This window comes from Petaurus breviceps, unplaced genomic scaffold (assembly GCF_028583685.1).
Source record: "Petaurus breviceps papuanus isolate PSGF00001 unplaced genomic scaffold, PetGlider_PUasm1.0 37, whole genome shotgun sequence".
Taxonomy (NCBI): Eukaryota; Metazoa; Chordata; class Mammalia; order Diprotodontia; family Petauridae; genus Petaurus; species Petaurus breviceps.
Genome location: NW_027186296.1, coordinates 85,749,688 through 85,762,041, shown reverse-complemented (window position 1 = coordinate 85,762,041; position 12,354 = coordinate 85,749,688). Strand labels below are relative to the sequence as shown.

Genomic DNA, 12,354 nt, shown 5'->3' with positions numbered 1-12,354 from the left:
TCACAAAATTTTCTTTTAATCACTCTACCTTTCTTCCTGTTGCAGAACTATGACCTTATAGCCAATTGAAGTTTTTTATAAATGAAATGTTTTTCCTTGTCACAAAGGAAGATGATTTTTAAGGTATGGCTAGTTGTTTGCCACTAGAAGTGAGAATATCAGGCAGTTTGTCGTTATTACATTTCTCTGCCTTCACCTACATGCCTCTCTCCCTCTTAACTTACCCACTTCATCTCCAGCCATGGGGAAGATGCTGCGATTGAGATAGGACTGCAGCATTTATTTGTCCTCCATTTTCTGAAATTCAGTGATACTAAGCCCCAGACCTTAAATTTGAAAATAAAGGTGATTCCATAAATGCTATCTTGTAATCATTTGCCAGTCATCTTTCCCTCAGAGAGATGCCAAAGCCCTGTGGTCACTTTTCATTTTTAATTGAATCTTTACATTAACACAACAAATTGTAGAAGGACTGGGAAGATTTCAGGATATGGAACTTCTAGTAGAACTTTGCCACTGGGTAGGCTTCAGCTTTAGGGTTTGGACTTGATTACCTCTCAGGGCCCTTTGAGCTCTTAACCTGTGATTTTATGGCAAATTATTGTTGCTAATTAATAAGTAGGGAGATTCTCAAATAGTAGAAAAAGTTGCCAAAGTGAGTGGTCCAGGAACAAGACATTTATAAGTCACTTCAACCCACTGTGAAAAGATTCTAGAGAAAGTATGTAAACAAGGAAAACTCTTCATCTTCTGCTTCTTGACTTGAATTACACCAACAATCCTTCATGGAGCAAAATCAATTACAGAAATATGTTTTGGGAACTTGTTCCAGGAAAATAACATGAATAAATGTTTACTCTTTTCAAAAGGAAAATACAGCAGTTCTGATATGGCAGAGGTGAAGTCAATGTTCCGGGAAGTCCTTCCCAAACAAGGTAATTACATAATTACCCCTACCAATAACACTTATTGGTCCCTACAGGTAGGTAATATGCCAAGGAATTTTTTAATAAGAATTCTACATTAGGATATTCTTCTAGTTTTCAGTCCCTATGATTATTTCTCACAACTGCGACCACAAAAAGTTTTACTTTTTTTTTTTGACTGAACAAATTTGAGGGGATGGGAAACCTGGGCTTCCTAAGAAAAGGGCCACAATGCAAGGGAGATGTGCCAGAAATCTTGCTGCATTGGTATTGTAACCTTTAGTTCAGATACGTAAGTTATACTCTTGTTTCTTCTAATTCAAAATGTTTATGAAAACCACATTTCATATTACAAGAGTTTTATGTGTAACTATGTGTGACCATGGTTTGTTTGGGTTTTTTAATGCTCTTTAGGCATGTTTGTTATAGCATCTATTTTTTTTAAACCCTTGATTTGGGGTCAGATGACTTGAAGTTGAATCCCCTTGCTATATTATATTGCCTTGCTGAATAGCCTTGCTTATTGTTCCTTGTGTAATCTTGAACATTATTTATCTGTGCCTGTTTCCTTCTGTAAAATTAGTGAGTTGGTCTGCTTCTCCAGGACCCCTTCTGTTCTAAATCCTATGATCCTAAAATCTCTCCTTAAACATTTTGAAAATATTGGGGGCGGCTAGGTGGCACAGTGAATATAGCACCGACCCTGGAGTCAGGAGGACCGGAGTTCAAATCCAGCCTCATACACTTAACACTTACTAGCAGTGTGACTTTGGGCAAGTCATTTAACCCCAATTGCCATCCTTTCCCCCCTCCAAAAAAAAAAATTTTTTTTGAAATATGAAATATCTGTGTATCCAAGTTCTATGATCTATAAATGGCTTCTATAAATAGCTGCATGTGAAAGTCAAGTCTCTCCTGATTCCTTTAACCCAGAAGTCAAGCAACCTTTAAAGGGAGAAGGGATGTTTTTGTTAACAGTCTTAGAATTATATGAGAGAGTGTGCCTTACCAGAGTGAGAACTGTCTTTGGGAGTCTGGAAAACCTAGTTCATTTAAGCCTTGACTTTTACATGTATTTTAAGTGACCTTAGGAAAGTCATTTAACTTCTCAGTGCTCCAGGCACCTCTCTAAGACTCGAAGTTACTCTTAGTTACTGGGGGTGAGGTGGTTTTCGACACCCCTTTTTATCCTCAGTCTTCCTTTGGATATGCTTAATAATAGAAATAGGGATAGACAAGACTAACTTCATTGAATGTGAAATCCCAATTGAAAGTTTCTCCTTGAAAGCAAGAACTGGCTTACTTTTCTATTTGTATCACTAGCACTTACCCGCATACGTAAGTTTAATACTTTATTCATTCATTGCTTAGGGAGGTCCCAGGTGAAGAAAGTCCTATCATGTGCAAGTTGGCAACTTCTTTGCAACTTCTCTCTTTATGAGTTGCCAACTTGAGACTGAATGATTTGCCCAGGATCAGACAACCTGTATGTCAGGGGCAAGACTTGAATCCAATTCTTACTGGTTCTGAGAATAGCTCACTATACACTGTTTCTCACTGCTTTTAACCATTTCATACTTCAGAGGGAACACAGTGTTTTTAAGTTTGTCTGACCCTATCTAGATTTACTAAACGTAAGCCAAGGATCCAAACTGATTTTGCAATTTGGAGGACCTCAGGTGTTTGGTAACACTCCAGGTATGCAAATCCTAATCCCTCTATTGCCTCTTAATTTAACTTGGTGGGGAAGTCTAAAGGAGTTTACCTGCCTGAACAAAGCTAAATGACTTGTTAAAAGTCACAAGTTAGAGAAGCCCAGATCCTAATTCTAAGCCAATACTTTATCTACTCTAGCAAACTGCTTCACATGCCTAGATTTTCACTTGTCAAAAAGATTAATAAAGAATAAGGACTTTTGACTCCCCCAGATAAATGGTTTGGCAGTACTCTCTTCTGGAAGAGCTTTCATCTCTCCTTGGCTGCTCTGGTCCCAGCTGTCACTACAAGTATCAGCAAAACTCAAACCAAGCTTCACTGGCTTTATGTAAAACACTCGTCATAGTCCACTGGCAGCCATTTATAATATTTAGCTTGACCATAGAGAATTCCTAGGCCTCATCCTACCTTTGTTATTGTGAAAATGCTGTGGGCAGCTTCACTTCCATACTCAGTTTTAAGTACAAACCTAAAACATTCTGCTTTGCTCAATAATTCATTAATGTTTATTTCTCTTTAAACAGGACAATTGTCTGTGGAAGATGTGGCCACCATGGTGCTGTGCAAACCCAAACTTCTGCCACTGAAATCCCTGACTCTTGAAAAATTAGAGAAAATGCAGCAAACAGCACAAGAAACTATTCGCCAACAGGAAATGGCAGAAAAGGAACAGCACCAAACAAACCAATGAATGATTTATTCATCAATTTTTTTTACTTTTACGTGCTATGATAGTTTTTCAAAATAGTTCACATTTGTTTGCTAAAGCTGTAATTTATATTAAAGTTTAAATTCATTTAAAATAAGGGGATAAGTATAAGATCTTTAGTACCTTGTTTGGTGATTGAATTCTAAGTTCTACCAAAAGATTGCTATTTGTCTAGGTGTTGTTCAGCATTCCTATTTTTATATTCAACATCCCATAAATCGTGTAATAACTTCATGAAAATTCTACACATTGACCTTTTGCATGCTATATATCAACTAAAAATGAAGTTTATTTTTTTAAGTGTTTTGAGTGTGCATATTTGTTTTTCAATGGAGAGTCTTAGGGAGAGAAAAGAAATACTTAAACAGAATTATAAAGATACTACATAAGCATATACACATATACACACATAATTATGTACACAAACACACATAAACACACACATATATATATATTTGAAAATGCATTAAAATCACATCAAAAATAAGCTAAGTTTCTCTCTAAGGATTCACCTGGGAATCTCAAGCAGAGGGAGAATCTGAATAGATTTGTGAAACAAGATTTCATGGTAGACTGCTTTTTACTTTCAGTTGATAAAAACCGCCTACGTTGTACACAGTGTTTTTTAACAGAAGTTACAGCCAATCTTTCTTGGCCAGCAGAAGCAAAATAAATGTAGCAATATTCCTGAACAATAAAAGGCTGTCTGTTTCTTTAAGTACATATCATTCGGTAGTCACCTTTACAGGTTTCAGTTCTAAAATAGTAATAATAGTAGGAAAGGGAACTAGGGAATCCTAAGATCTTTTTAATCATTAGTTTAACTACACATTAGCTTTTAAAAGTGAATAGAAAATTTAGATAAGCTATAAAAGGCCTAAGAACAAACTGTTTTTCAGCTCTAAGCTAATGAAAGGTTTGTAATTTTTATGAACAAATTAAGAGCTCTGAATGTCTATTTCAACTTGGTATAGAATAATTTAAAATATGCCTTCAAGCTTTGCTATATATAATTGAACTGAGAGTGAGATTACACAGTGGGCAGAAAGAAAGCTAATGCTACATTCCAATAATTGTCAACTTAAGAATTTTAGTGGGGGTTAAATCTCATGCGAATTTCTAAGCACATGCTTCATTTACTTCTAGGTCAAATACTTAAAATGGTAGGGAGAATCTTTTGAAGTCATAAAGGGTTTCCAATGTAGTTTTAAAAGAATGTTTCCTACATTTGTTCCCTATCTCCAAAAGAACTAGCACATCATTAGGTTATTATTTATTAGCACATATTTTTGGTTTGCTTCTAACCATTCATACATTTTACTTATTAATCACAAGAAAAAAGCTTATTTCATAACTACTAAATTAATTTTGAAAAGCTGATTGAGACTTTGAAATTCATGTAGTAGTATAAAAAACTAAATATGGAGAATTAAATGAGTCTTTAATTTTTTTAAATGATAACTTATTGGGAATTCCCTAAATAAAATTTATCTTAATAAAGACGCAAAAATACTGCTTCACAAATTTTATTTTGTAATACATTCTTCCAGAACCTGGTTCATTTTTCCAGTTTTGTAGAAAAATAGATGTTCCAGCCACCATTTACTGAACTGTCTAGTCTTTAAGACCAATCAATATGTTCCCTGGAAAGATGAATAAATCTTATGACTAACCCATTTTTTTTTAATTCTTTAAAACAAAGAAATAACCTTTTGTTCTCCCAAAGCACAGTATTTCAACAGCAGCAGCCAACATGGGGTTTCAGTAGCTTAACTTTACCCCCTATATAAAGCTTTGTATAAACCAGTGATTTTACTACAAAAACACTGTCCTTGAAAGAAAGGAGTGGCAGTCAGACATCAATGCAAAACTTGGAATGATTAGGTCATAAACATGGCACTTACAAAAGGGTAGCTTATTTGAATATACCACTTCAGAGTGGCTATTGTTCTGTTCCCTCAACTTTTATACCCACAAAAAAAAAAAACTCTTTAAAAAAAAATCCACCTTGAATGTAAGTTTATAAAATTATATCAGAAATGCCTTGTACCCAAAACAAGTGCTTAAAAAAAACTGCTAAGCAACTCTTACAATTCAGATATATTTTTATAACATCTAAGGCTGCAAGAGTTCTTATATTCAGTAGCTCTCTGGCTTAAGACGACCTCCATCTCCTTCACTTACAAAGCGCTTTCTGCCCCTGAAAGAAAACACACAATCACAAAAGTAAATATGAATTTTGATTACAATCTTTATTTCTTTATACCTAAGACAGCAAAAGAACTCCATCTTTTGGTATATACTACAATTTTTTTAATAAGGGGTGAAAGGGACTCATTTTTCTAGCAATCTCCTTTAAAAATTTTTTCTGTTCTACTTTTTTTTAATTTAAGTTGAAACTGAAAATTGAATTTTGTTGTTTTCAGATTGTATAAATGGAAAGGTTATATGAGCATTTTTATGGAACTAAATATTTGCAGCCTGAGATAACTAGCCTTATGTGCCAATTAAAAACATGGAAAATTTTTAGAAAAAAATCAGTCCTGGTTATCTAAAATTCCACTCACAGTACATATCCAACTGTATACTTTGGGCTTCCCACCAATTCCTAAATGATCTGAGCCACAGTTCTCTTCTACACCACCACAGATCATGAACTGGAAGTAACCTCAATTCAGGAGGGAATGGGACCAGAACAATAAAGGATTAGAAACCACTTTTTGCTTTGGGATCTAGTTAACCCTGAAGACCAGGGTGGGGAAGCCAAAAAGTCAAAGTTCTGTATGTACAGATAAAATTTGCCTTTTGTGAAATTACCAATGGAACAGAAAAGGCCAACAGAAATACTCAGATTTAGCTTCAAAAATTTTTTTTTAATATTTTGAAAGGGGTGTGGCCGAGTCAGGTCACTCCTTTTCATTTGACATGCCCCAGGGATAGAGAATGCTGATTGCTGATCACTAAGCAAAGGTGAATAAGGGCTATCAAAAGACAAGCCTAAGGAAAGTGAGTGTACACTCACTAACTTTTGTAGTACCAATGGCTCCTACTAGCAATAGAACATGTAGCTATATTTGGCAAGAATTCCAGAGCTTTCCAATCCCTGATTAATATGAATGTGAAGAAAAAGTTATGTCATACATCAACCAGCATTTAGAATCAATATTAAAAGGATGCCATAATTTAAGTCTTACTAGACTCTGTAAAAATCAACCCATTGGCTTTCAATCTGTCTTTATCCCTATATCACTAGTCTTCCCATTCCAAAATTTATTAAGGGAGAAGTGGTCTGCACCAGCAGCAGAAAGATTTCTAGTATTCTTCAGGATTTAAGTGTCAAAAGTGTTCTTTTATCTGAGAAAATGTTCAGATCTTTAAAAGAACTTAGATAAAAATAAATAAAAGGCTGCTCTAAACCTATGCTCCTTCTAGAAGGCTGGTGGTATCTAATAGATGAAAGCCAACATCTTATAGTAGAATAAACCTAAAAGACACTTTGCTTCTCATTTGAGCTGTCCAAACCATACTTAACTTCAAATACTTATTTGTGGCAATGAATATGCCCTGTCTCCTGTCATTAGGTAACACAGTATCTTAACCCAAGGGAGAAATTTGCTCATTTTAAGCAACATGTGAATTTTTTTAAAGCCACTGAAGATTCTTCATTCTTAAAATTAAATTTATGCTTAAAAACAGTAACATAACATGTCCTCATCCTGTTAGAACGGATAAAGCCCAAATCAGCCCCATTCTCCAAACCTTGGACTGATGTGAACCGTTATAATTTTTTTTTTAATCTTCCACAGGTTTCCATAGCATTAAAATAAAATTCTTCTTAAGACAAAGGATAATCTCAACTTTTCTATGACTTCAGAGGGCATACTGTTGTACTCTTAAAGGGCTGGCATGGTATTACAGTCTTACTAATTATACCCTTTCTTTAGCCTTTTAGGATAAATATTGCAGCTAATTCTTTTTTTTTGCCTTTTTTGGAAGCAATTGGGGTTAAGTAACTTAACTTGCCCAAGGTTACATGGCTAGTTGTTTTTGTGTGATTAAGTGTCTGAGGCCGAAACTGAAGTCCTCCTGACTCCAGGGCCCGCACTCTTACTCACTGCGCCACCTAGCTGCCCCACAGCTAATTCTTACATGTTACATAAAGGAAAGAAGCAATTCAAAATACCTTGAAGGACAAAGATCTCTGAGTGGTTTGGAAATTATTCCAGCTTGAAAACATTCTTCTACAAATCTCTCAAGCACAGAATATGAATGTGGGACATCCAGGTTAATGTCTGGAATTTCACTATAAATTCTTTCATAACCCTGAAACAAACATGATTTTAATCACTATCTATAAAAATGTTAGGCATTACAATCAACCAGTATATCATCAAATGGTATTTAAGGGTAAATGCTCATGATTTAAAGTGGTATAATATGTTCCTTGAGAATATAGAAAATAGATTTCTTTTTAGAAATACCTTCATCAAATTCATGCCATTTTCAAATAAGACTTGTATACTGAGAACAGATAGAAGTCTTAATGAAGATGGACACTTCATTAATAATGGATAATGTTATGTAAGCAATGCTTCCCATTCATCCTTATTGCTCTCCATGACTTGAAATTTTTACTACCTGAATAATAAAATAGAAGGCAAGACAAATTAAGCCACTAGTCAAATTATTTCAATAATACATAAAACAAAGGAAAAGTATACTTTAAAACTAGAAGGATTTTTAATAATAATAATAAAATGTTTAAGGCTGTCTATAGAAAACACATTTCTTTATCTTAGGGACAAAATATTTTAGGTTCACACAGTCACACATCCAAATAATGTCACACAAAGGACAAACTGAGCCTTCATCATCCTATAAGTAGTCATATTCAACATCCCTATAACCATAAAGACAAAAGAGCCCTATAAACATACCTAACACTAGAACCCTTAAAACTGGTAAGGAAAATCTTTCAAGTTAACAGAATACTTACTCTCTTCATTTGGTCCACAGTAATGGTAGAAGATTTCCAAAGGGATTTTAATAAATCCAATACCATTTTAAATGTGCTTTCTCCAGTTGACTCCAGAACCATCACAACTGCCTAAAATAAGTGCCAAAGTTTAATGAGTAATAAGAATTGGAAAGAAATCTTAAGAGCTTCTCATGCAAATCTTTTTTCCATCATCTACATGAGAAGTATATGTTGTCTGCAGTACTAAAGAATTAGAAAACAACTCTTCTTTCTAATTACTATTGTTAGAAAGATAAAAAATAATAAAGGGAAAATAATGTCAGCATTGTTCAAAAAACTTAACACTTGAAATCTCATGTCAGTCTTACTTCATAGACAAGTTCATGGTGAAAATGAGGTACTTCTAGTTCTTTAAGGCAATGTTCTGCTTCAGATATATCTCCAGAAAGTAAGTATTCTTTCAGCAGCATGTCAATCTGTTAGATTTTAAAATTAACAGTAAGTTATAAATACTGACTTTTTCTAAACATTCATTTTGCCTAAAGAAATATATTTATTCCTCCCCACTGACTTAAGTTCCTTATTTTATGGCACTCCAAATTAAGTAAGAACAGTTAACATTGTTATATGGCTGAAATCTGAATAGAATATTTTTCTAATAAAAAAAAAAACTTCCCAAATCTAAAAATAGTAAGTGAGCTGTGGAAAATGGGAGATAACCTTACCTACTCAGTGACTTGGTGATTTTCAAAAGTCATAGATATTTAATAAATTAAAATATTTTACAAGACAGCATTTTATTGTATATTACTTATCATTGAATAATACTGAGTTTTTGTTATAATTGCTGTTTTGATGGTCTGCTTTTATAGGGAGGGGAATGATGTGTAGGGATTTTGAGTATGTATGTGTATTCAGAAAAAAATATGAAGCACCACTAGAGGGCATTAAGCTAGCTAGAGTCTAACAAAATTTAGTTGGCATTGAAATCTTTCACTACTAAAAACAAATACTAACTACAGTATACTCATAGTCAGGAAGAAAGTGAAGTATTTATACTGTGCATTACCAAATAAGTCACATTTCCACATAACATTTTTTCATTTAAATGATGATCCAATATATCTCCACCTGCCAACTGGCCATTTTCAACAGAATGTACTGTAGGCAACTCAAACCAAAACAGAACTTGTTATCTTTCTCCTAAAATCCACCCCTGTTCTGAACTTCCAGATTCCTATTTAGAGCACCACCATCTATCCAGTTAACAAGGTTTACAACCTCAATACTATATTCAATTCATTCTCCCCAATCAATTGTCAACTCCCCTTGTTCCTACTTACACAATCTTTCTCCAATCTGGTCCCCTTCTCAGAAGCTTATGCAGCCATCACCCCAGTTCAAGGGTGGGGAACCTGCAGCCTTGAGACCACATGTGGCCCTCTAGGTCCTCAAGTGCAGCCGTTTGACTGAATTCAAACTTCACAGAACAAATCCCCTTAATAAAAGGATTTGTTCTGTAAAACTTGGACTCAGTCAAAAGGCCATACCCAAGGACCTAGAAGGCCACATGTGGCCTCCATGCTACAGGTTCCTCTCCCCTACCTGGTTCAATCCCTCATTTCCTTTCACCTGGCCCATTAAAAAGCCTCTTAACTGGTCTTCCTGCCTATTCTCCCTCTGTTCTAATCCCTCCTCCAAAGAGCTGCCAAAATGATTTTCCTAAATCACAAGTTTGACCATGGCGCTCCCCTAACCCAAATAAATAAACAATGGGGATGGGGGGAAGGGAGCAGGAGAAAGACAATGACTCCCTATCATCTTTAGTATAAAATATAAACTTTGACTTTTAAAGACTTTGCAAACCTGGTCCTAAACTACCTTTCCAACACTGTTATACATTACTCCCTTTCCAGTATTTTATAATGCATTCAAAATGGCTATTCTTCACATAACATTTCCTGTTTGCATAGTTTTGCAAAAGATGACTCCTATCCCTAGAATAAATTCTCTCACCTCACCTCCACCTCTTAAATAAAGCCCCTTGTTTCATTTAAGCTCAAGATTCACCTTCTACATGAAGCTCTTCCTCACCCACTCAACCCACAGCTGCTAGTATCCCCTCCCCCTAAAAAATTACCTTGTCTACACTTACATATGCACATGAAAGAGAATAAGCTCCCTAAGGGAAGAGACTATCTACAAGTCACATAATAGGTGTTTAATAAATGCTTGTTCAATTGATGAGCAGGCATCAACTAACAATTCATCAAACTGAAACTTTAGCTTAAAAGTGAGAGGAAAAGAAATGGCAAAGAGAATTAAGAATTTAGGAGGCAAGTCCTGAGTCTTTTCCTGGATCTTGTAGAATGTCACCTTCAAGGCCTAAAATAGAATACTACAAACTCTATACACAATCAGATTCAAGTTACTGTTAGACAGTTTTTCTTTGTTAAAATGGAAGACTTACTTCCCCAAGAACTGAAGGGACAGAGTGGAGAAATAATTGCAGAAATGACTGACATAAAACAAAAGGTATCAAAAGAATTTTTTAAATTGGGCATGGATGCTGTTAATACCTTTATGACCTCCCTACTTCACACATCTGTTTTAAGTCTCAAAAGCAATTATATGAAGCACTTTAAACAAACCTAAAAGATATATACATAAAACATTTATATATGTATATATTAATGTGTGTATTATATATTATATATAAATATAACCCTATCCTCCTCAAAAAAAAAAGCTTTTATGTAGTTCTCTTGCAATCTGTTGTAAAGGCACCAGACTACATAGTTATAGGCTTGTTATCCTCAATGATACAGGCCACTCTCCAAAGCTTCCTCTCTAAATCAAGTTATACAATGAATTGCCCCATCTGAAAAGTAGTCTTTTTATTTGTGCTATTAAATACAACTGTTTGTTACTAGAAACTCTGTTGAAAGGAAGAGGAGTTGGGGGGTGGCTAGGAGGAGCAGTGAATAGAGCACCGGCCCTGGAGTCAGGAGGACCTGAGTTCAAATCTGACTTCAGACACTTAACACTTACTAGCTGTGGGACCTTAGGCAAGTCACTTAACCCCAAGTGCTCTCCAAAAAGCAAAAAAAAAAAAAAAAAAACAAAGAAAGAAAGAAAGGAAGAGGAGTAAACAGAATTTAACCTAATGGGAAGAACTAATGCCATACAAGTCACAAACACAATATTTATATTTTTTAAAGGTGAAAAAGTTTGTTTTAAATATACAATAGCCCTGTTATTTCAAAGAATATTTCTCTACTTGTAATCCACACTTAAACTGGATTATATAACTCAGATTGAATCCAATGGCAGGGAATACTTTTGCTAAGCCTTTAATAAAATTACAATCCTATTTAAGTCAGTTTTTAAAAGACCAAACAAAAAGATTCAAAACTAAATACTAAGCATTATAAAAAATTCTAGGCACAACCAAGGTCTACTCATATGCAAAATTAAATTAAAATTCCCCCAAAAAAGGACCAATTTAAAGTACAAATACTTATTAAAGTAACTTCAGACAATATCCAACACTTCCTTACCTCTTTAACAAGATGATTGACTGACTGCTGCCCACCTCCAGAGCCCCACACACTATCTTTACGCTTCCCACCTTTTGTCATGCTCAGAAGCACTGTAGCTCTGTCCAGAGCAGCTCTTTAAAAAAAAAAGTATAATTAAGATGTTTCATATAATACGAAGTTTTTCAATTTTAACCAGTCCTGTGACAGTGAAAGGAACATTATGAAACAGGTGAATATAGAAAACACATCTGTATTCTATAATTCTTCTATTCTCATACTATTTTTCAATTTTATATTAACATCATGCCTAGAAAAAAAGAACTGTATTTATAATAAAAAGAGCAAAAGATTACTATAAAATAATTAAAGTCTAAATTCTAACTCAGAATAAAGTGTGAAATTTTTAGTAATTAAGCAAAAATGAACACTTTGCATAGATTTAATTTGCTTTTACTATGGAGTAGTCATCTAAATCAGAGCTTC

At 34.5% G+C, this 12,354-nt stretch overlaps 2 protein-coding genes across 5 annotated transcripts in view; one reads left to right on the top strand and one right to left on the bottom strand.

Moving 5' to 3' along the window:
* BBIP1 (BBSome interacting protein 1) overlaps nucleotides 1–4,051 on the top strand; it is a 34,925-nt gene extending 30,874 nt beyond the window's left edge. For 2 of the 3 annotated variants that reach the window (XM_069098953.1, XM_069098955.1), the window contains 2 exons: nucleotides 870–935; nucleotides 3,167–4,051. In XM_069098953.1, the coding sequence (XP_068955054.1) occupies nucleotides 890–935; nucleotides 3,167–3,333 (213 nt within the window). In that variant the 5' untranslated portion in view covers nucleotides 870–889 and the 3' untranslated portion in view covers nucleotides 3,334–4,051. Of the gene's footprint in view, nucleotides 1–45; nucleotides 124–869; nucleotides 936–3,166 lie in introns of all 3 variants that reach the window. The other variant, XM_069098954.1, reaches the window with a different exon arrangement.
* Nucleotides 4,052–4,861: 810 nt separating this feature from the next.
* Nucleotides 4,862–12,354, bottom strand: part of PDCD4 (programmed cell death 4) — a 28,341-nt gene continuing 20,848 nt past the window's right edge. For both annotated transcript variants that reach the window (XM_069098951.1, XM_069098952.1), the window contains 5 exons: nucleotides 11,890–12,004; nucleotides 8,698–8,805; nucleotides 8,348–8,458; nucleotides 7,535–7,674; nucleotides 4,862–5,551 (listed from right to left, as the gene is read on the bottom strand). In XM_069098951.1, the coding sequence (XP_068955052.1) occupies nucleotides 5,491–5,551; nucleotides 7,535–7,674; nucleotides 8,348–8,458; nucleotides 8,698–8,805; nucleotides 11,890–12,004 (535 nt within the window). In that variant the 3' untranslated portion in view covers nucleotides 4,862–5,490. The remainder of the gene's footprint in view (nucleotides 5,552–7,534; nucleotides 7,675–8,347; nucleotides 8,459–8,697; nucleotides 8,806–11,889; nucleotides 12,005–12,354) is intronic.